Source organism: Microtus oregoni, unplaced genomic scaffold, assembly GCF_018167655.1.
Source record: "Microtus oregoni isolate MIOR12 unplaced genomic scaffold, Mior012 000007F_ref0000211, whole genome shotgun sequence".
Lineage (NCBI taxonomy): Eukaryota > Metazoa > Chordata > Mammalia > Rodentia > Cricetidae > Microtus > Microtus oregoni.
The window spans coordinates 18,872,667-18,896,031 of NW_024543066.1; the positions used below are offsets into that span (position 1 = coordinate 18,872,667).

At 44.5% G+C, this 23,365-nt stretch overlaps 1 protein-coding gene across 3 annotated transcripts in view; it reads right to left on the minus strand.

Annotated features, from left to right (window-relative positions):
- Window positions 1-7,695: 7,695 nt before the first annotated feature.
- Window positions 7,696-23,365, minus strand: part of Il1r2 (interleukin 1 receptor type 2) — a 35,929-nt gene continuing 20,259 nt past the window's right edge. For all 3 annotated transcript variants that reach the window (XM_041656385.1, XM_041656387.1, XM_041656386.1), the window contains exons 4-9: window positions 18,229-18,406; window positions 16,504-16,678; window positions 13,627-13,689; window positions 11,469-11,604; window positions 10,007-10,149; window positions 7,696-7,868 (exon numbers count right to left, since the gene is read on the minus strand). In XM_041656385.1, coding sequence (XP_041512319.1) covers window positions 7,696-7,868; window positions 10,007-10,149; window positions 11,469-11,604; window positions 13,627-13,689; window positions 16,504-16,678; window positions 18,229-18,406 — 868 coding nt within the window. The remainder of the gene's footprint in view (window positions 7,869-10,006; window positions 10,150-11,468; window positions 11,605-13,626; window positions 13,690-16,503; window positions 16,679-18,228; window positions 18,407-23,365) is intronic.

The window sequence follows — 23,365 nt, forward strand, 5'->3', positions numbered from 1 at the left end:
TCCTCAGATGGAGTGTGTCAGGCCAGAGGGAGTTCATGTCTTCCAGCCTTCTTCCTGTGTCACGGCAGTGATGTGACCGTTGGGACCATTTGCGGCACCTCTCCTCCTCCTCAATGCTTTTACATGAGCCCATCCCTTGCCCTTACTCTGGCAAATCTTACAGGATGGGTTCTGAGAGGCAAAGATAAGCAACCCTTGAGCCTGGGCTCAACTTGCCCACACTCCAACCACAGTTGAAGAAGGAAAACAGAATCAGCATCATAGGAAACACAGATGCTGTAAGAAGATGCAGGTGAAGTGCCAGATGGGAGCCTGACCCCAGCCTTTGCAGAGGTGCCAGTAGCCAATAAAAAGCTCTTTCTTCCACTCAGGGCAGAAACCGTTCATTGTTCATGTGTGTGTGAATCCAATAAACACTTGTTGACTGCCTCCTGTCTATTAAACCTGTTTTCTGGAAGCGTAAGAGAAGGACTACCGGGTTCTAGCACAAACGCCCCATGCTGTGAAGATGAGGCCACACAACACGGGGAACAGGAGTATGAACAGTGCTTTTTTAAAGACTCCTGTAAGGGGACTGGAGAGATGGCTCAGAGGTTAAGAGCACTAGCTGCTCTTGCAGAGGTCCTGTGTTTAATTCTCAGCAACCATATGGTGGTTCACAACCATCTGTAGTGAGATCTGATGCCCTCTTCTGGCATGCAGAAACACATGCAGGCAGAATGCTATATACATAATAAATAAATAAATCTTTAAAAATAAGTAAGTAAAGACTCCCATCCCATCTCCTAGAGTCTGGACTCCGAAGAGATAGCTCAGCGGTACTCCAAATTCAAAGCCACATCCCAACTGGTTCTGCATTCCAGGCAAGAGGCGCTACAGTAACCAAGAACAGAACAGGAACGGAGAAGCTGTGGCACAATTGCTAGAGACAGCTGCAGGATGCTTAGCTTTTGAGCAAGTCAAACTTGCTCCCCTTGCCTGATGCTTGCTTCTACATGGACTCTCCTCCAAGAGAGGACTGTGGGGCCATATTGGGAGTTTCAGAACTGAGCTAAGCGTGTGTGCCTTGCTCTCCTGCTCAAATGCTGTCCATTAAGAGACAGGTCATGATTAAGAAGCCAGATGTTCTGGGGCTCTTTTTGGCTCCCAATTCCCCAGGGAGCTTCTGCCAAGCCTGGACTTGCTGATTTTTATCAGTCGCAATGAGAACCCATGTATGAGACCAAAATCTACAGAAGTTTGTTAGAGTACGTAAAGGAAAAAAGGATGGATGGACAAATGGATGGGTGGACAGACAGATGAGTGGACAGACAGATGGGTGGACACCCACAAGAGCTAGAGTGTCAAAGAGGTTAAGCTGAGCCAGGCAAGAGCATCCTCCCACGCCATTCTTTAAAACTGCCCTGAAGTTTTGACAGTTTTCAGAGTCCAGACTCTGTAGCACAGTCCCTAGGGTGGTCTGGACTACCCGCTTTCATCTCGCGGTGACCTCATTCTGGATCCAGGACTAGGAACCTCCCACTCGCCCCCAACACAAGCACTCTGGAAGTGGTCCCTCCACTTCTGAAGCCTGATTTCGAGGGAGGAATGTAGTACGACATTCTGATCACTCAAATGCCCAAGGCAAGCCTCATGTAGAGGAGCATATGGTGACGGGGCCAATCTCACTATAACCCTGGGACACTGATGGTGGGGATGACCGGGTAAGTATGATAATACAGCTGGAGCGGGGCTAGGAAAGAGCCATGTTCTTGAGAAAGGAGCATAGATCTAGAAAGTTCCACAGCAGAAGGGCATAGAGTACCTGACAATAAAACAGAGAGCTCTGACACCAAGGAAAGGCCAACATGTGGGGTCACAGGTAAAAAAAACAAACAAACAAAAAAAAAAAAAACATGGTGCCAAGGGAGAAGAAAGCCATCCCAGCTCAAGGGTTCTAGACTGACCACAGAGACCTGGTGCTCAGCCTTGGTGTACAAGCACTATCAGGGGTGGGGGAGGGGGTGTTGAACTACAGTCCCCTCGTTTCTCAGCAATCCTGTTATGTCTAAACGCTCTTTAGGGATGCTGATGCTGGCCTAGGGTCCACACATGGAGAAGCATCATCTAGACTGCTGGCATCCACCGGCCCCTCTTCACTCAGAACCTCCCAAATAATCTCTTCTGTGCACACTGTTGATGCTTAGCCAGGACCTAGAAGCTCCCTACCTCTGGAAGTCTGTCCCAGGGCTACAAGATGGCTTGAGTTAAAATGTCACGTAGACAGAGTCAGCGCAAGGCTGATCTTGCATTAACACCTGTTAACACCACAAAGGGGTACACAGAAGCCATCCCAGAGTCCAGGATCTGGAGTCACAGACTTCCCAGCAGAAGATGACAGCCCAGACTACCCTGACCCTGGATGAGACGCAGCAAAGCCAAATCTGGAACAGGATCTCAGGCTCTATTGGGCAACCTATAATCCCAAGGTCGTGTTTCAATGCAGCGCCCGCCCTTTGCTGCCCATGCCTGGAAGATTTGATTTTGTCTGGTCTACTGTGCTTGGGAAATGGTATTTGGTATTGAGGACATATTTATTTTTGTTGGCTTGTTTTTTTTCAGCACTGGGGATGAAACCAAAGTCTTGCTTATGTGAGGCAAAGCTCCATCGCAGAGCTGTAACACCCACCAACACTATGTTTGGCCATTTGGATTTCTTGATTTGCTTCTCACACACCACCTCAGAGAAAGCCTGTGTTAAGCGCATGTTCCCGAAGATTTGGCACTGCAGTTCTGCTGCCTCCAGAAGATCCACTTCACCCAGGTTCACTCAATTCCTACTTGTGATAACTCATACAGAAAACGAGTCACTCAAAGGCACATTCACTAAGTCGAGAACCTGGTCTCGAACCTCTCACTGTGGATTCACTGCCCTGCACAACCAGAGGCTGCTCTTCTGAGTGGCTAATCCTGAACCTGCCTCCAGCTGTGCTTCTCCGCCCCAGAGAAACATCACAAAGGGGATGCCCACATCTTCTCTCTGCTTTCCCAGCCTCCTGACTAACCTGTCTCCGTGCCCTCTCACACCATACATGTCCTGTATCCTGGGATGAGAGATGCTGCTGCCTCTCTGATGGCATCAGCCTCCTGATCCATTGGCCCCACAATACCTGGATAATCATGTCCATATTTTAAAGCAGCCGTTTGAGATAAGAAATACAAGGTGAATCGTCAGCCTCTGGGGCAGCGGGAGATATTGATACTCATTTATTCAAATGCTGTTTTAAATATTTTAAAGATTTCTGGGGGATGAAATCCAGATTTCCCTCCCAATAGCTTCAGAAAGGTCCCAAAAGGCTTGCCTGCATTTCTCCGGGAAAGCAGGCTGTAAAGGTTGCAGCCACGCTGGACTGTTCTAATCGACGGCTCGTCTCCAGGGTGTCCTAACAGAGCATGGGTTTGTTTGCCCACATTCCATTCAGCTTAGGGAACCAGAACTACAAAAAGACTGCAGTGCAGGACTCTAGTTCCCTTTCCGAAGCTTCCTTCTCCGGGGAAGGATGGATCTTTGTTAGCCACTCTGGTCCCTCACAGATTCCATACACATCTGCTGGCGAGTTTGGGGGGAACTAGATCTCTGTGACTGTCCCTCTCCCTCTTCTTGGGAGCCAGTGGCCCCCAGGAGTGAAACAAAAAAACACTTACTCTGTCATTTCTAGCAGGACCCTTGACCTGGGCCAACTGTTATGCAGATGTGTTCCAAGACCTGGTCTAAAAAGCCCATTGTCCCAGCTACTCTGAGCCACACTCAATGAGTAACTTTTAAATTGAACATGCCAGGGCTAAGGAGATGTGCAAGCACAGGAACGGCGTTCAGATGCCCAGCACCTACATAAAAGCTACATGTGGTAGCCTGTGCCTATAACCTTAGTGCTGGAGGGCAGAGATAGGCGTATCTCCAGGGCTGATTGCCCAGCCAGTCTAGAAGAAATGGCAAGCTCCGAGTTCCAGATTGAGTGAGAGCAAAAATATAAAGTGGAAAAGAGGTTAAGGAAAACATCCTTTTGTCATCTACATGCGTGTGCACACACTCTACAAATAAATAAAAAAAAAGCATCAGTTTCTTTATCTCTAAAGTACGTGTTTATCTAGTAGATTCTTACATATTGTAAATTCGTGATACTTTCTTCTTTATTCCTTTATTTCTTTTCCTCACTCAAAGCTTTCTCTCCCCCGTCCCTGGAGCTAGTCTGTCACTCCTTGACCTGAAAGCTCTGCCCTATAGCTGGGCAGTTTCTCAAAAACCAGCGCACAATGGCTCTTGAAGTCTGTCCACAGCAGACTTGTTTGGCTTTGATTTTTCTGAAGCTGTGGGAAGAAACGGGGCTTGTAGTCCCCATCACCACCCTGGTTTAGAGTCTGGTTGACCATGTGAGCTTCCGAGAAAAGAACTTCCCTGGGGGTACCGGGGGCAACCATAGCTGTCTGTGGCTGCAGCCAAAAATAGCAGCTGAACAACTTGTCCCTGGACACTAAGAGGCCACATCCACTGTAGGTGGCAGTGATCTCTTGGAGTCCAAGAGCAGTAGCAAGCAGACCTGAACAGGTGACGAGGATGGCAGATGCCCAGGGGGTGGAGAACACATATTCAAGAAAGCAACCACAGAAACACAGGGAGCTTTGGTGCCCAGCGGTTGGCAGAATGTCAGGGCAAAAGCCAGTGCAAGTTTGGTGTGGGAGCAGTTTATCCACGCTGCAGACACATTGTAAAAATCTACAGTTGGCAAGGTACCATGCCCAGTTCTGGAGATGTACCCTTGAGTAAGAATCCTCCTGGCTTGAGACTCTTGCAGTAAATCTCCACCTTTTCTATTTAAGAGCCCCCAGTATCTCCTTGGGCATTTGAAATGCATGAGGCATTAAATATACCTTTAATGTATCAGTCACTTTTGGTAACGGTTGTTAACAACCACTGTTATCCTTATTTACTTCTTGAGGAGGTAGCATATTAATACATAGGGCATTAAGAGATCAACCTGCTGCTATACTTCATTAGGACTCGAGTGCATGAACCTGTGTTAGTCAGGTTTCCTTGATTCTTCAGGCACGTTTTTCTTTGTTCCCTGGGTGGCCTGGTTTGTAATTTGCTTATTTGATGATAGGCTAAGCGATTATAGCCCACTACCCCACGTGAGAGCAAAACGAGATGGATCTGACACCTTCCTATTCTTTCCGACCATTGTCCCTGATTTGTTGCCTGACACAAGTCTCTGTCTCTCTCTCTGTCTCTCCCTCCCTCCCTTCCCCCCTCATTTAGAAATATATGCATGAAACTACTGTCTTCTAATCACAGACATACATGTGTCTATACACGTGTGTGTATAAAAACAGAGGAAGATTAAGGGGAGAGAGAACACAAATGTCCAGTTTCATTGTTCCTGCTTTCCCTAGAAGGGCACCATGGTGTGAATGAATATTTCCTGGACTTCATTCATTGACATCCTTCTAAGAACCAGTGATATTGTTACATGCCTCTTATTTATTACAGTGGCTTCCTTAGTCTCCCATTGTGTAAGCTACCTATTGCATTCCCACCCCTTGCCTAGTAGATACCTAATTTGGTTCTGCTTCATATTTTACTCTCTAATATGGGAATTTTCAGACTTATACAAGAATAGACAGGATGGCATGGAAAAACCCAGGAAAACCATCACCAGTGACAAAAAATGTCAACACATGAGCAATCATTTCTTTTATTCTTCTACCTAAGACACTGCCCTTAAACAATAAACAGTGTCTTTTAGAAAAGTAACAGCTCTTTTTCCATTTGCTGTATTGATCTCATTATGCTTCTTCTTTGACATGAATATGAGCTGCTGAGAACCCCTCTCTCATATTCTTCTATCACTTCAGAAACATAGTTTGAAGGCAGTATGTCCAAGGCACAGTCAAGGTGAGTCTGAAGATCAGCTGGCAGTTCCTCCTAGTCACAGTCAGGTTCTTTTTCTGGGATCATGGCTGAAGCTGCCAAAATCTGCAGGTGGGGACCAGGTTGCTGAAGGGACTAATAAAGAGATCATAAAGCCCACGGTTCTGCTGTCCCAGCTGCCTGGTCCTTCCATCTCAAGCCATGTGCTCTGCCTTCACAGGGAAAGCCTAGATGCTCAGAAGCCACTGCTTCCTCTGCCTGCTTCTTCTCCTCCTCAAATGGTGAGAAAAAAGAGGACGGAGCAAGAGGAGACAACAGCAGGGAAATGTTAAAATAAGGGTCGAAATTGATTCTGGTTCTCTTTGGTCCAAATCGGGGCCTGTTAAACTCTCTCTGGGAAGGGCCAGATAGTAAATGTGCCAGGCTCTGTAAATGAGCTGCTCTGTCTGCAAAGAGCAAAGACAGCCAATGATGATCCATAAACATGCAGGCATGGCTACATTCTGATGGGGAGAAATGCACAGAAACCAACAGCAGACTAGAGTTGCTGGCAAGATGTGGTCTGCTTTTGTGTAGCCTACGCAAAGCAGCTATTTTGATTTCTGTTGATGCTTCCTGGTTTGACTTCTAATTTCAAAAAGAAAAGGTATAAATACACAAAATATAGCTAAATAGTTAATAGAGTTTTTGCTATCATCCCAACTTTTCAAATGGGAAAAGTGGTAGTCCGCAAGATAAAAGGATTTGTCCAGGGTCACACAGCAAAGATAGCACTCCTTCAATTCCTTATTTCCAACTTTCATCTTTGTCTAGATGCAGGTAATGGCATCGTAACTCAGGCAGTCAAGCATGGGGAACAGCTTAGTCACCTGGAACTCCACTTGGCTCAACCTATGCACACACACCCCACTCCAAACAATGCACCTAGCAACGCTCCAGCAACCTGGGACCCAAACCTGAACCAAACTATGTGCACAGCCAACTCCCAACAATGGAGTGTGTTCTCCCTTTTCTTACTGACCATCAAACCTTGATTCTGTGCAGTCACCCTTGGCTTATGTCGAGGAATGAAGGTAGACAGGCCATTCAGCCTGGATTGGTTTTGGATTCATTTTGTAATGATGCAAAACCGCGTTGTCCCTAAGTGAACTGCCCAGAAGAATCCTCTGTTTATCACCTTATGCATATGCATAACTGGGTGCGCATACGATTGTAATCAGATAGATGCATAACACGGAAAGGGACCCACCAGGAGAAATGATTATGCAACATAATTGGTCAACTACAACAGAGACGCGCTCTAGTTCTGCCCTACGAACTACACTTCCTCTTCTTTTGAATCACGTACAAGAAGGTCCCGGGGAAGATAGTCGGGCCTTTAAATGACTCACTCATTTGAACCCCTGTCAATCTTATTTAATTGAAAGGGCAGATGGACTTTCAAAGCACTCTGGAGGGTTTCCCTCTTATTCAAGACTAATAGCTCCTTGTTTTAGTGGTTGTTTTGGATGGGTGAAGAAGGACATTACTGTACTAAGGGTCAGGCCCAGTGGGCACGTTCTCCACAAGCCTTCAACGGCTGCTGTTGGCTTGTTCTCATACAGGGACCAACAGGGACAGGGCCGCTCCTACTCCCTACGCATTTGCTCCCAGCATGATTTTCAGAGAAGTGCGGAGTGTGGACTTCCAGCTCCGGCTACAGAAAAGCTCTGCTGAACAACACAGAGCAAACCAGCCTCTGAACAGCACAGTGACATTCATACAACATGACACAGGTTGGCCTCGTGTTAGTTCATTTCCTTTATTTGGCTTGGGCTGGAAGGAAAGTCCTGGTTGTCAGTCCGTAGCTTGGTCAGTCCAGCCCTCTGTTTACACCGTCTGTGCATCCATATTCCCGCCACAACCAGGAAGACCAGTGACAGGGGTGCCAACGCAATGCCCCAGGAGAACGTGGAGGAGACTGTAGAGAGGAAAGAAACAGTGAGAAGAAACAGCTCTGCAGAACCAGGCAGCCCAGGGCACAGGGAAGAAACAAATCAGAGGGTTTCTCTTTCGATAAATTTCTAGAAAGTTTGTCCCTTACACCAAAGCCTATGATATCTGTGACATTACAGAACAAGCAAGGTGGGCAAAACCTACTTGAGGGACATCACAAAGTAAGGAGCCAAGGCCATGGGGCTGTACCCATGGGGTGGTGCGTGTGAAAAAGAGCTTGCTTTTGTCTCTGCTAGCTGTCCATGATGTGCCGGGGACAATCTCTGTCTTGCCAGTGATCCTGGGGGTCATGGGGATTAAGTAGGAAATAAAGAAACTTTTGGTTAAGGACCTTGGATGCTAAGATTATTTCTTTGGTTCAGTGTTGTGTATTTGATTCCTAGACATATCTGTTATGGAAATCCAAGAAGAGATTGCAAACCGCAATAACAAAAAGTGTGTATGAGAAGAGTGTTATTGGATATCACGCTGATAGGGTCACAATTCAACGATTTTTTTTTTTGAGATAGGGTCTCAGTACCCAGTAAGTCCTCAAACTCTTGACTCCCCCTTGCTTCGGTTCAGGGACTAGGGCTATAGGTATGTAGGATTCCACATTTGTTAGAGCGGTGTTCACACACACCTCTCTTTCTCTCTCTCTCTCTTTCTCTCTCTCTCTCTCTCTCTCTCTCTCTCTCTCTCTCCTCTCTCTCTCTCTGGAGGGTATGGGTGTGTGCAAGTGCGGTGATGGTAGGGCATGTGTGTGGGTGTATGTATGTGGATGTTCATGGGGGTAGATGTGTATATGGGGAGGATTGTAGGGTCAGTGGTGTGAGCATACACGGATATGAGTGGGTGAGTATAGACGTGTGTGCAGAGACCAAGGACTAACTCGGGTGTCTTCCTCTATCACTCTTCCCCCCTCTCTTTTCTTTTTAATTAGGGTCTCTCATTGAACCTGGAGTTCATTTATTGTCTGGATTGACTGGTCAGTGAGCCCCAGGATTCTTCTGTCTCGCCCCCCCCACCCAGCCTTGTGATTATGGGTACATGTTACCATGGCTGACTTTTTACATGGATGCCTGGGATATGAACTCAGGTTTGCTTTACCTGATGAACTTCTCCCCAGTATCAGATTAAACATTTGGAGCTAGGATTTGCCGTGCTCTGCCTAGGGATGAATAGGATCTGAAGCCAGTTCTATGGGGAATTTCCCCACCGTCTTACAATTCCCCGTGGATGAGAACTATACGAAGCTGTTATTTTCTGAGAAACAAGTTCCATATACCTCTCAATCCTAATGTCCCCTTGAAAATCAGCCACAGCCTCCCTAAGGACAGACATGCTAAGTTAGGACTTAGTGATCTAACGTGTAAAAGGTCTCCAGCGCAGGGACCACACACAGTCCAGGTTCCTTTGTTAATCTGGTACCCAGATAGGGAAGCAACTTTCTGTGGGACTCTGACTTTCAAGTCTATGCAACTCCTACATCATCAGGTCCCTCCCAGCTTGAATGGCACCGAGATGACCTGAGACAGCACCTCAGGCACTCCAGCTCCAGTTATACACCTTCAATCTGGAAGGAGCCAGGGCAGTTGCAATCTGGGGCAGCTCAGGAGAATCTGTGTGGAGGTACCTGGAAATTTGCTTACCCGCACAAACCTAAGGATAGACTGCAGGTCCCCAGCACCTATGTATATGCAAGGTGGATATGTCAGCCTGCTTATAATTCCAGCACCCAGGAGTCAGTAAAGTGTCCACTGTACAAACACAAGGACCTGAGTTTGAATCCCCAGCAGCCACGTAAAAGCTGGGTGCACACATTTATAACCTCAACTCTGTGGTGGGGTAGAGAGGGGCAGATGCCTGGAGTTTATTGGCTGGTCAGCCTAGCCAAAGCGATGTACTCTGCATTCAGTGGGAGACTCTGTCTCAAAAAAGTATAAGGTGGAGAGCAATTGCAAAAGGCATCCAACATGCTTCTCTGCACCCACATGTACAATACACACGCTCACACACATTTTGAGGTTTGCTTTCAACGCCCCACAAGGAAACATCAGTGTGCAGCTCTGTCCAGCATCCATAAAGCATTCAACAAGCTGGGTTTTCTTTTCGTGTCCCTACCTTCTTTGACTGTGGTATGGAGTGACTGAAGACTCCTTGGATTCTTGGCCACACATTTAAAGACCGTGTTCAGATCCTCCCTTGTGACTGGATCGAAAATCAGCGACACTTCCACATAGTTCTCATCGTTCTCTGAATATTGGCTGGGTGAGAAGACCTTTGATTAAGTACGACATGTGTATGGCAAGTAGACCTGCCTTTTTCAAGATCGCCAGGCAGACATTCTCAAATTAGAAACACCTGTCACGTATAAACTGACCAGGACTTCTGTGGAGCTCAAAGAACTGGTCGTCATATTTGGCTCTCTTTTGAGAGACCTTCTAGCATGTTCCTGGAGGACAATACGTCCTTGAAGATGCTGTTCATTGTAACAAAACACTTGCTAACAATAAAAACACATAACCTCCTTTTGGTTTGGATGGAAAACTTCATTTGGGGGTGAACAAAAATATTTTCAATAATCAAGTAGAAACAGAAAATTCTAGTTTGGGAAATTTGACTCTCTCACCAGTCGGTTATTGCATGGTGAGGTAGAGGGAGTTTCCAGAACTCCATCCCCCATAGGTTTCTTCCCTCATTGCTATTTCAGCCCTCATGGCAAAAACAAATGCAGGTAAGAGGCATCAGCCAGTCTGGGGAAAGCCTTAATCAGGGTGGCCACCATTTGTAATGTTAGCAGAAGTCAAAGATATTCACTACCATCCCTTCATCTGAATAAAGACATGCCAGCATGTGTTAACTGGGGCTATTAAGGAAGCAGGCTGAGTCTACTAACCTTGGACATTTATTGTGGCTAAGTCTTTGGAAACAAGGAACTGAAAGCAAATGATTGTGCTACTGCGCATCCTTCTCATCCACTAATTACACCCATAAAGAACTTCTTGTTAATCTTCCCCAAAATGCAAAAGAGTGCCAAACGTAAATCCAGGCTAATTCGAAATATCAAGACTGCAACTTATAAAGCAGGGGAAGTTTTGAACCACTTGTCTCCTTCCCTGTCAACTTTCATAGTGCAAAAACCTATTGAAGGGATGGGTGCTTATACACAACTAATTCATATTCTTTCTCTCTCTTAGAACACATCGAGCTACAAGACTGCAGTTCTAATGCAGATACTAGGGCAAGGCCTTACAGTGTTTACAAGAACTTATGAAAATCTTTAAGAGTAATGAATGTGGCAGAGTGGACAATGGAACTATATGAACTCTGAGATAGACACGCAAAAACTCAAGAAATAAATGTTCAAAGAATCAACTGGCAAACTGCAACTCCTCCAAGTCTAGAGAATGTTTGGTTCTCAAGATAACTTTTTGCAAAATTCAGTTTTTCAAGTTCCAAATCCCCAAGAGTTTATATCTTTTTAAGAAGTACTTTTCTTGCACGTATGTCATATTAACGGGCCCTGAATGTAACACCTCCTCCAGAAGGAAGCAAATCACAGCAGAGACCCTCACCCACTTACTGGAGTAGCCCCTCGGTCACACGGCCTCTCGGGTAGGCCACTGAGATAAAAGTGCTGTTAGCCATCCACCACACAATGGTGTTGGAAGATGTATCAGTTCCCAGAAACACCTTGCACGGGACTATGAGTCTTGACCCTGGGTATAGCAAGATAGAACACATCAACCATCAGAACCCAGCAGGGAAAGGGGCCCCCTGATTTCCCATCCTGCAGAAAGCTCTCAGCCCAGGGCTTCTTTGTCTTCCCAAATACCCCTCACAAGTCAATCCCTTCCTTAGAGGAAAATTTAGTTTCCTCAAATGGTTCTGCTCAAGTAAAGCTTTGTTCGAGTCTTATTTAACAAATATCCCCAGGACCATCCACTGGTCTATGCAGGCAATGGACTTGAATGGCTTCATCATGGTCGCTCAGTTCCTACAGAGCACCCAACATTCAAGGACTGTCTTCTTCCACAATGATTGTAACTACTTAAAATCCAACCATATGTGAGTCTTTCTTTTGGCCCCTTGCTGGTCTCAGCTCCACTCTTTCCCAATAGAAGGCTCCATTCCAAGAGGTCCAAAGTTTAGAATTAACCCTCTGAAAACCAACTGCATAATCTAAAGACAGAGGTTCCTATACGGCTGTGCCAAGAGATGGTGCCAATGCCTTGTGAAGTTACCTTTCCTTCTGAGTCACCAAAGAGGAGACGATGAAAAAGAAGAGTAAATCCCATTCCCTCACTTCTTACTCCTAAGACACACCTTCTGCAGTTGGCCTGTTCCTATTCTTGGTCCTATGTCATACTTAAAGAGAGAACATCAGCTCTCCTCCGTCGCTTCTTGTCCCTGTGACCTTAAACACTCCCCACCCTCACCCCCTGCTATAGTATAGCCCATTATAGCTAGGTCACGTCTAATGCGCAAAAAATCTGACCCCATGCCCAGAACTGGGATTAAATAAATAAATAAATAAATTGGTAGTCATGTGACTCTCCTACACCCTGTGATGCCCTCAAAGCAAGAGATCGGAACTGGAATCCTCTTTGCCGGGTAGCACCTGAGATCTAAGAACCTGGAAGCCAGGCAGTACCAACTACTGTCTCCACGACTATGGCTTTTAAATAGCTGGTCAATAGGCAGGCATGAGGGATACAACCAATTCTAACCTCTGTACAAGAGCTCTCTACCTCAATGGCCTCAGGGTTTAACTTTAGCATTTAAATCCAACACTAAACCGAGGTAATAAGGATAATGTTTTGTTTTTAAAAAGGCCTCTGAAGCCAGAATGAACATCAAAACTATAAAAATCTATATTATTAAAACCAAACACATAAAAGGGTATGTACATGTCAGCTGACTTCCCAGGCATGCAGACCAGAATATGTATCCAGACTTGACCCCAAGTGTGAGTTTGGGAAGTGCACTCTTATCCCCGTGACTCACCGGTGGCTTTTCCTTATGGTGAATTGCAGAAATAAAACCTTCCTATAGAGTTGGTGTAGGCATGGGATGGACTCCCACTGGACAGAGTAGATGCTCAATAAATGGCCAGCTCTTTCCTCCCATGAATGCCAAAAAGGGACTAGTACAGTTCCTTTATGTGCCTTTACTGGCCGCCCACTAAGGACCATCCAGCCAGTGTGTGTGGTGGCCAGGACATCCAGCATCAGCATGGGGCGAGAACGGAAAAGCCCTTTTCCTCAGAACCTTGAGAGACTATAGCAGCTCCTCTAATAACAGGAAACTGTCTGCAGTCACTGCTGGCTTTGTCTGACAAATAGATTCTTATAGGGATTCTGAGCAGTTGCTAAACATTGAGAACAAGAATTAAGCCATATACACCAAAGATGCCAGTTCTGAGGACTCTTTCCTCCAGTTAATAACTGTTACCAAATGATTTACCTCTTCACATTTAGGTTTTTGTAGGTGTAACTTTGAGAAAATAAAGCACTGTTGCTCTCAAATACTGGCAATCCTAAAAAGCGCTTGGCAAAAGACAGAGATCCCCTGCATTGGTCATGTCGGTCCCTACATATTGCGGTTCCTGGGTTCCACTCAGGCAGTATACACCCAAGGGCATGGTGTGGTCAGCAGATGCAGGTCTCCAACCCCCCGCCCCGATGGATTTCAGGCACCACAGTGGGCATGTAGGATACCCAGTCCTTGCAAATCCTTACCCAGAGATGCTGGTATTGTCTCTAGGGGAGAGATAATCACAGGGATGGATTCCGCGGTCATTTCTGAGAAGGTTGGAAGGAAAAGAGTTTGCATTAGGGAAGCCTCGGTTTCGAGCTGAGATTCGGATTCCATTGTTTAGTTAATTAAATGATCCTTCCCCATGTGGCCAGGCATTTCGAGAATCAGCCTTTGTCTGGCAACGGAAACGGGCTCTCCATAAAACTGAGCATCTTAAGCCAATCCTTTTCCCGGCAGAGACATTACTGGAAGAGGCCACGGTTGCACATTCCTCTGGCAGATGGTCTTTTTATCTGCTCTGTAGTGAACAATCAGCTGGTCCTCTCCCAGGCTTCCTGAAGGCACACTGATGATAGCCACAGGATGGCTTTTGCCTAAATGTCTGCCCTACCCATCAACGCTAAAGATTCACTTCTTCAAGAGCAGACCCAGGGGTTGGAAAGTCGCCCCTGCATGAGACTAATCCCACGCTGGGTATTAAATTCAGTGACCCAGCCCTGATCACAGATGCCTTTTTAACTAAGGAAATAATAAACTCTTTAAGGAGGCTTGAGTGGACCTCCACGGTATTTGAACCAGCTTGAAGGAGCTGAGCACCTGGCGTGGAGCAGAAAGGACAGCTGGGAGCAAGTGAAGGGCTGGGAGCCATTCTTCACCTGGCCTCATAGATCTCTTTTCTTCTACTAAAAAGAACTTAAATTACCAGTGAAATAAGGACCTGCTGAGCTGACAGTGAAAGTTAAGAAGCAGATGGCTTCTCCACTGGGAAAGTAACATTGCTACCTTTAACAAGGCTGGGACAGTCAAGGGAGTTCTCCAACTTGAGGATATACCTGCATGGTCTTGAGGGGGAAGGCCCTGGGATAGGCAGTACACAGGCGACGCCGCTATTTTTGGTTCAAGACTACCATTTGGGACTCACTGTGCCTCCCCAGGTTCACAACTCAGTACAACGTGTAGGTCTGCTGCCCCCTCATGTTTCTGTGCAGTATTACACACAAACAAGCAGTGGAGGACGTTCCCAAACACTAGCCTGAATCAAGCAAGAAGTTATGAATGGGTTCTCACAGGACAGGAAAAAAGAAAGCATAGCCCAGAGGCTTGGGTTCATGGAGGATAAGATATCCCTTATGACACAAATGAATCTCTGGGTTCTGGGAGAGAAGCTATTTTCCCCTCATGGAAGTTACTTAACCCTCAGTGTTCCCAAGCTCTCTGGTCTGCCTTTAATTTAAGTCTCCAGTTGTATCTGATCCTCAGTATAAAGAAAGACTGGGTATTCTCAAGGACAGAGTATGTGGCTCACATATTTTATTCTCCTTTCACTCAGCTTCCCCTCCAGCATGTAAGAGATGGGATGGATATTAAACCGCTGTTAAATGCTAGCCAACCCTGCCTACTGCCTTCTTTTCCCAGATAAGTTGTCCTTGTCTAGGCTGAGCGTCACTTCTCCAGGTTTTCAAAATCTGAAGTCCTCTAAAATCTGGAATTCGTTGAGCGCCAATATAATGCTGCGAATGGAAAATGCCGTACTGTGACACTTGGTTTTATGCAGAGTTACTTAAAATACTGGTGGCATGTGTCTGTAATCTCAGCATGGAAAGATTGCAAGAGGTTCTTTCTCTAGCTGGAAGTCAGCCTGCTGCAGCCCCTGGACCACATAACCATTCTAAGAATAGGTTGAGACCCCACCTCAAAATAAAAAAAATGATAGATAGATAGATAGATAGATAGATAGATAGATAGAACGAACATCAAACTATCTCTGGGTCATATTTAAACATATATATATATATATATATATATATATATATATATATATATGAAGCATAAACTAATTTCATATTTAACCTTGTGCCTATCCCCAAGATATCTCATTATGCCAGTGTAAATATGCAAGTGTAAATATGCCAGTTCTCAGGAGTGAGGGAAATCAAGATCCTGAAGATTTCTGTTGTCAACTTTCAGGCAGGTAGTGCTCAATCTGAATGAAGAACAATGAGATATACCCTCGGCAGACAACAACCAGGACACTTTGAATGGGCCACGTCAGTGCACAGTGCTCTGTTCAAAAATCCAATAAAACAGGGCTAGAGAGATGGCTCAGTGGCTAAGAACACTTGTTACTCTTGCAAAATGATGAGGGTTCTATCCCCAGAACCCACATGGTGGCTCACAACAATCTGTAATCCTTGTTCTAGTGAATCCAACAGGCACACACGTGGGACACACACACGTGTGGAGGCATACACATAAAGTAGAATAAATTTAATAAAAAATAAAATAAAGTAGTGGTTCTCAACCTTCCTAATGCTGTAACTCTTTAATACAGTTCCTCATGTTTTGGTGACCCTCAACCATAAAATTGCTTCATTGCTACTTTTATAACTGTAATTTTTCTAATTTAATGTATCTTAATATCTAATATGCAGGCTGTTTGATGGATGACCTCCCCAAAGGGGTCACAAAGCACAGGTTGAGAATCACTACAGTAAAATCTCTGTGCCTTAGAAGTATATACAAGATAATGGCAAGTGTGTCCTCACCAGCTCAGTTTGTACCTTCCATGTTCCAGACTCTTTGGTTTGGCCTCCTCTAGTGGTGAGTTTTAGGCTTACCATTTTCAAACACCTACTTGAATCCTTTACCTGCCCAAGAATTAACTCTCCTCTCAGAACTCCCTGGTATATACTGTCTAAAGTATCGTGCACATGTATTAGTATGTTTTAGAATAGTCGACAAATGTATTTTTCTTTTCCTTCATGTCAAAGATATTCAAGGGCTTCTATGTGATTCTGAATTTATTCTCATCGGGCTACTTCTAGGCATGACAGGTACATTGGGGGTTAAGTACTCACCTTCAACACGGAGCTTAATATTCCTAGTGATGTTGTATTTCGTGCCCTTGTGGAGAAATGTGGCGACACATCTGTAAAAGCCGGCATCTTCCAGGGATGTGTTGGAGATCAGTAAGCGTGTAGGGTCTCGCACTCTGAGGAATTTCTTACTGTCTCTACCCAAGAGGACAGAGCCCTTGAGAGGAAATGGATCATAACGTTACATTGTAGACTAACACAGCTCTTCAGCACTCAGGACCACATTAGCACTGCAATGTAGAGTCTGCAACCCAAGAATTTCCCTAGTACATATTTACATTGACAATTTTGTCTTTGGGGACACACTTTTAACTATGCTTTTAAGAAACTCATACTTTTTTCTTGAGGCAGAAACTTATCATGTAGCCCACACTGGCCTTCCACTCTATAGTCTCCTGTCTTAGCCATCTGGATTCTGGGATGACGTGGATGGATGCCCATACGCAGTTTAGGAAAAGGAATCTGCTAACATCTGTTTTAAAGATGAATATATTTTAGGCCATTAAAGATCTAACAGCCTTCTAGCGACTAGGAACAATATCAAGGAAGACTACTATTCACCAGCTATGGAGATACAAAGAGCAAGGGTGGGAAGAGAGCATGCTGCAGGAATTGCTTTAAAAATCATTTCAATTTTAGGACATACTACAAAAGACATACTGCAAGAGTAAGAAAATAGAGGAGCCTGGGTCCATAGTCTCATACGGACACAGAGTCCTGCAGATTCTCTGCAAATAGAACGTTCAAGGGCAAGGCCTCCAGTAAAATAAGAGAAGTGCACAGGGTAAAAAAAAAATCCTTATTATACCATGTTCTCAAGAATATTGCTTTGATACCATGATAGACCCATACACGGTATTCTGTACCCATAATCTCAGCAGTGGGGAAGTTAAGACAGGAGAATTAGAAGTTTGAAGCCAGTCTGAGCTATATAGAAAAAGCCTATTGTAAGGATAAGGGAGGAGGAGTGGGGCAGAGGGGCTGAGGAAGAAAAAAGGAAGGGAGGAAGGGGAAGAAAAGAAAATGTGATCAAAGTGCAAAGCTTTTAGTAGTCAAATATAACCTTGAGTGACGTCATAGTCATACTCTATTATGGGACAATTCAGGTGTGTTTATGGACACCAAAGTTTGAACTTTTGTCCGTGGTCACGTGCTCTGAAGTAGTCTTCTAATTGTTTCAAGCATTTCCAAACTGAAAACTTTCCACACTTGACGAGTTACACAAAGACAGGTGACCACGCTATGTGACTCTAGGCTAGAAATTGAGGCCTATACTCGAAATAGCCATGTCTGATGCCCTCAGAATCCACACAATACTTACTATTTATTCAGGAAGACCAAGTGCAACTGCATTTCCTCCTGTAATCCAAAAGTTGCCTTGTGCTTTAAAAGAGACTTCTTTAACGTGTATATAACATTTTTGTAGTCATGAACAGGGTTGGTTTTTTTTCTGCTTATTTTTAGGCAAGTGACAGTCAAAAGCCCCTTAGCAGCTATTTATCCTGGAATCATCTCATAGTCTGTCTGTAGGAACCTTACCCACAAACCAGAAAAGGACCAATAGACAATACTAACATCCGCCATTTAGATTAATATTATAATTCTAAGTGTGTAAGCGGATGTGTGTCTACATGGATAAATTGTCTTCTCACAGCTTTTGTGTATGTGTTCTATGGGCCATAAGACGTATTTCAGTGGCACACGTACCTTATACCACTGGACATTTCCACCGGTTTTGCCAATGAATTCTTTCAGGTCAGGGCACACTAGCAACCCGGTGGTAGAAACGGTTGAGATTTGCGAGTAGGAGACAAATGGCAGGGATGCTTGAGTGTCCTTGAAAACCTTGAGCTCAATGGACATCTCCTCACAATGAGATGCGTTTCTAATTGTTTATTGAGAAAAAAAAAGAAAGAGGCAATGAATGATAAGACAGAAATACAAAACCAAAATGCAGAGAAGAGCGACTTCCCACCCCCATTCAATTCTGCCTGCATGGTTTTGATGATTATGGCTTAACTCCTGATTATTTTAAGTTCTTGGGATACGAAACAAAGCGTCACATACTAACAGCTATATAGAAGCTGTGTGCACTGTGCTTTTCATGAAGGACCCCGCAGAAGTTTCATTCCAGTGCCCAGGATATTAAGAAACTCCCAAGCCTTCTCCAAAGGAATTGGAAAGTTGAGAACCTTGAAACTAGCCTAGATATGATCCAAAGGACCAGACCCAGACAGATGGCTTCCCAAGAGCCACTGTCTCCATTAAAGAAAATTTCCTTCTCTTTCCTTTATTACCAACTGGTTTCTAGTTTCAGGAAACTGCTGAGAACTTTGAGTTTGGATTTTAAAAGACATAAACACAACTGAATGGCAGGCGGGGGGGGACAGGGACCATTAACTAGGTAAGATGTGTTTGATTGTTCATCAGCACACCCATAATCCTACTATTGTGATTCTATCAAGCCCTTAGAACTGAGAAAAAGTCAGGGGTAAAAATAGTGCTGGAAATATGAGGGGGAATGGATGGAGGATAAAAGAGATTAACAAATTTAGTGTTTAAAATAGAAAAACAAGGGCTTGGAAGGTAGAGAAGTAATTGAGCATGCACTTTTGCGGATGGCGCTGTGCATTTAATTTGCAGCATCCAAAAAAGGAAACAAAATAAAGCAGAAAAATGTAGTTCTATCAGTTAAGACCCTGAGATATGAATAGCCACCTAAGATGAATAAAAACACATCAATCAAGAGCATGAGAATCAATTGCAAATATGGTATAAAAGTTACTTTCACAAAAGAAGTCAAACAATAGACATCCAAAGAAGCAACACTGCGTGACCAATATATGTGAGAGAGATTTGATAATCACTTAACTGGATGAAAGTTTTAAAAGTGAATTAAAAACATAAAACCAAGAAAAATTGAATTAGATGGACAATTTATGCACAAAGAAAATGCAGAATGTTAACTCTAACTTTTAAAAACAATGAGTAATCGCCCTTGGGATTTGAAGGACACTGAGAAAATCGGCTGAGCTGTGGCTGGAAGTTCCCTCCCCCCCGGCTAGTTTTCACAAGTGTCAGAGCGTGCTATGCACACTGTTGGAGGAGAAAAGTCACCAGCAGTCTAACTGGCTGTGGACCCCATATGCTGCAGCTTCCTACCTGGCAAGATATGCACGCTCCTGTAAGAATGGCATAGCTCTTACAGAGGTAACCAACTGCTCCCTGCTGGGATCTGAGGCTTCCTCCACAGGAAGAAACACATGCTTGGTTCTGTAAACCTGTTCTCCAAGACTAGAGAGGTCATAGGCCCTTCGGGGAACCTTTGAGTCTTGTTTTATTAAATGGACATGATGTTAAACCACTTTCTAAGTATTTATGTTTATATTTGTAGATGAATGCTGTTTTCAGCCTTCATCAGAGACGCCTCTTTTTGCAGCGGATGGCAGCAGAGAGACTCAATGCTGTTACCAGTGTAAAGGATAAGTGACTAGGGAGTGCTCGGCCCTAAATACGACACAGATGTCACCTACTCACTGACTGAGAGAACACTGCAGAAGAGGGGGTGGAAAGAAGCAAGACCCAGAGGCTGGGATAATGCCGCAAAAGAGCATCTTCTGGACGTGACATAGCCACTGCATCCATGAACTCATAGCATCTGGGGTTGCCTGTATAAAATCGGGCTGGTTACAATTGCACAATGCACTGGGGAGGAGCCCCTGAGGCCTACTGTCCACTGAAGAACTATGGGCAACTAATGGGTACCAGGAGAAGGGGCTGTCGCTTTCTCCAGTTATATAGCCGCTAAGTTACCGCTGATCCATTTGTAAACAACAACCCAGTCACGTTTATGCAGGCAACCATGATTAAACATAATGGGTCATGCACACAAAAAGACACCTCCAAAGTTGGAAGAGGATTCGGGGGAAGAAAAGGGGTTCCAATGGAAAAGAAAGAGGAAAATGAAAGACAACAATGGGGAATGGGAATAATCAAAATTCAGTAAATATGTGTATGAAGTTGCCTAATAAATAATCACATTACAAATTGAAGAGATGAAAATGAGAAGTCTGCCTGCAATTCACAACCCCAGAGGACCTAGACAGCAGTGAGGACACTAAGAGAAACATATATGGATCTAATCTACATGGGAAGTAGAAAAAGACAAGATCTCCTGAGTAAATTGGGAGCATGAGGACCATGGGAAAGGGTAGAATGGGAGGGGGAAGAAAGAAGTGGAGTGGAGAAAAATATATAGCTCAGTAAAAACAATTTAAAAAAAGAGAAGAAGTCTGAAAAGTGCTCAAGGTAGCTAGTTTTAGCAAAGTGGTCTTCAGTCAAGTAACATATATGGGAGCAATGATTATTATAGTGATTTCAACTAAAGTAAATTAAGTACACATTTAAGTAACCTTAAATTAACTATGTATATATGTACACATAGACATACATATGGTAATCATGACTATTACAGTGTTTTCAACTAAAGTAAGTTAAGTTCAAACTCAAATAACCTCCTAAGTCTCTATAGCTACTAAAAGACAAAAATCAAAGGCCCTTGGAAATCCCATAAACTACAAGAAGTCTCCAGAAACCAAGCTTGCCAGACATATAAAGAGTCTAAAGCTTGTTCACATTATTGATCTGGTTTAATTCCAGATATTTTTTATATTTTCCAGTTTTTATTCCATTATTTCCCCCTTGGGCAAAGCATTGAGACTGAGGACTGTTTGTTCTGGCAGTATTATCTTGACTACTCTGAGCAACAGCAAGGCCACGTGAGTTCCCAATAGTAAGAGCATAAACATCGAAGAACAGGGCAGTCTCGTGGCCTGGAACCATAAATGCCAAAGTTTGTCCTAGCAGCTGCTGGAGCTTTCCACTCGAGTTGAAGCCCAGGACTACACATTTGGAAGAGACGGCAAGCATTTCCCCCAGGCAAGAAACACTTTAAACACTAGGATTCTCAGCACTCCACCTCAATATCAGAGCTCCTTCCCCACCACACACACAAAAATAAGGGCATTAGCTATAGTTCTTGATCTAGCGTAAAAACTTACTATAAGGCCAACATGCCTCTGTCCACCCCTCCCTAACACTCCTACCTGCAGGGGCTCCATGCTCACATTGGTTATAGGCCATGAGTCTCAGTACACCAGATCCTTCCCAGGCTGTGTTAGTGTATCCAACTCTTCTAACAAACCTCCCAACAGGGAAGAAAATAGAGGCTTAAGTATCAGGATACACAGAGGAGCAGCTAAAATTCCCATTTATGTCTTTCTGATTCCAGAGCAAGTTCATTTTTTTCCTACTCCACTTCTAAGTCTTCCTGGTAGTGTTCCTCAGAGAGAGTCAGACGGAAAACCTAGAAGGAAACCAGCTTTATGCCGGCTGCAAAGTTGGATGTTCCCACTTCCCCAGTACAGGAGGAAGAGATCCCTGGCCTGCTTCTTCAGCAAAAGCGGACAGGTTGAAACCTGCCTCAAAGCAGGGGAAGTGAGGCACACCAACCACCATGTAGAGCTGGATTGGATCTGAAAGAACTTTTGACTCCACAAGCACACGCATGTTGCTTATACACCGCACCTGGGACTGGAGCTGATATTGTGTGAGCTTCCTCCATTCATGCTAAGAACGTCAGCTTGTCTAGACCTCCTTCTAAGCATCAATATTCTGGGCAATCTTGCCATAAATGAGTTAATGAAATCTAGAGGAACTCGAAAGCCAGCAAGTAGGTGAAGCAAGCAGAGGCTTAGGAACAGAGGCAGCCATCTCAAGAAGGAAGGCTATTCTCCAGGCATGCCAAGGGTGTGCCCTAATCCTTTCAGAAGAACTGTGCCAGGAAACGATCAAGATCATCAACATGAAATCAACAACTTTACCCTTCCAGAGGCGGCGGGACACATCAGCACCAATCACTGCAGAAAGAATCTTCTTAACAGATGGCGCTGAGAGCAGCAGAGCCCCATGCAAAACCAGGGCCAGACCCTTGCCTCACACTGTGTGCCAAAAATAGCTCAGAATGTACGAGACACCCAAAACACAAGAGTTAAACATAGAATTATAGGAAGAAAATGCGGGGGAAAGCTTCATAACTCTGAATTCATTCATGATTCCCTGATCCCAGAAAACATGAACAATAGGGGAAAGTACATAATCGAGAAGTCACCAAAATGCAAATGAGTTTCTCCAAAGGACACTATCAGTGGAGTGAATGAGCAAGCCAGAGAGTGAGATAAAGGATCCCCAAGTCATACAGCCAATCAGAAGACATTCCAAACTCCTCCAACTCAATAGCAAGCAATAAAGCACAGTTCTCAAAACTGGCAAAGACTTGAGCAGCCATTTCTCCAAGAAATATACACAAGTGGCCAAAAAAGACATGGAAAGCTGAAATACCAGGAGACTACAGCCAAGGACACAAACTACCGGTTCATACCCATTAGAACAGACCTGTGAAAAATAAAAGCAACCAGCATTGGCAAGCATGGAGAACAGCAGAACCCTGGTAGGGATGGAAGACAACGCAGCTGCAGTGGGAAACAGATTGGCAGTTCCTAAAAAAAAAAAACAAATAAGATCAGACATAAACCGCCAGATGATCCAGAAACATGAACAAAAGCTCATGTTCATAATGGCATTACTGAAGATGGCCACAAAGCAGAAGAAACCTGAGTGTTCACAGAAGGACAAACAGACAAGCAGACAGGAAGGTGTTTACACCATGAGACAGCAACCCATCAGTCTTGAAAAGGAAGGGGCACCAATACTTGCATGAAGCATCTAGAGAGGTAGATTTACAGAGAGAGAGGGTAGAGCAGTGATTGCAGGGGTGAGGGGGTGA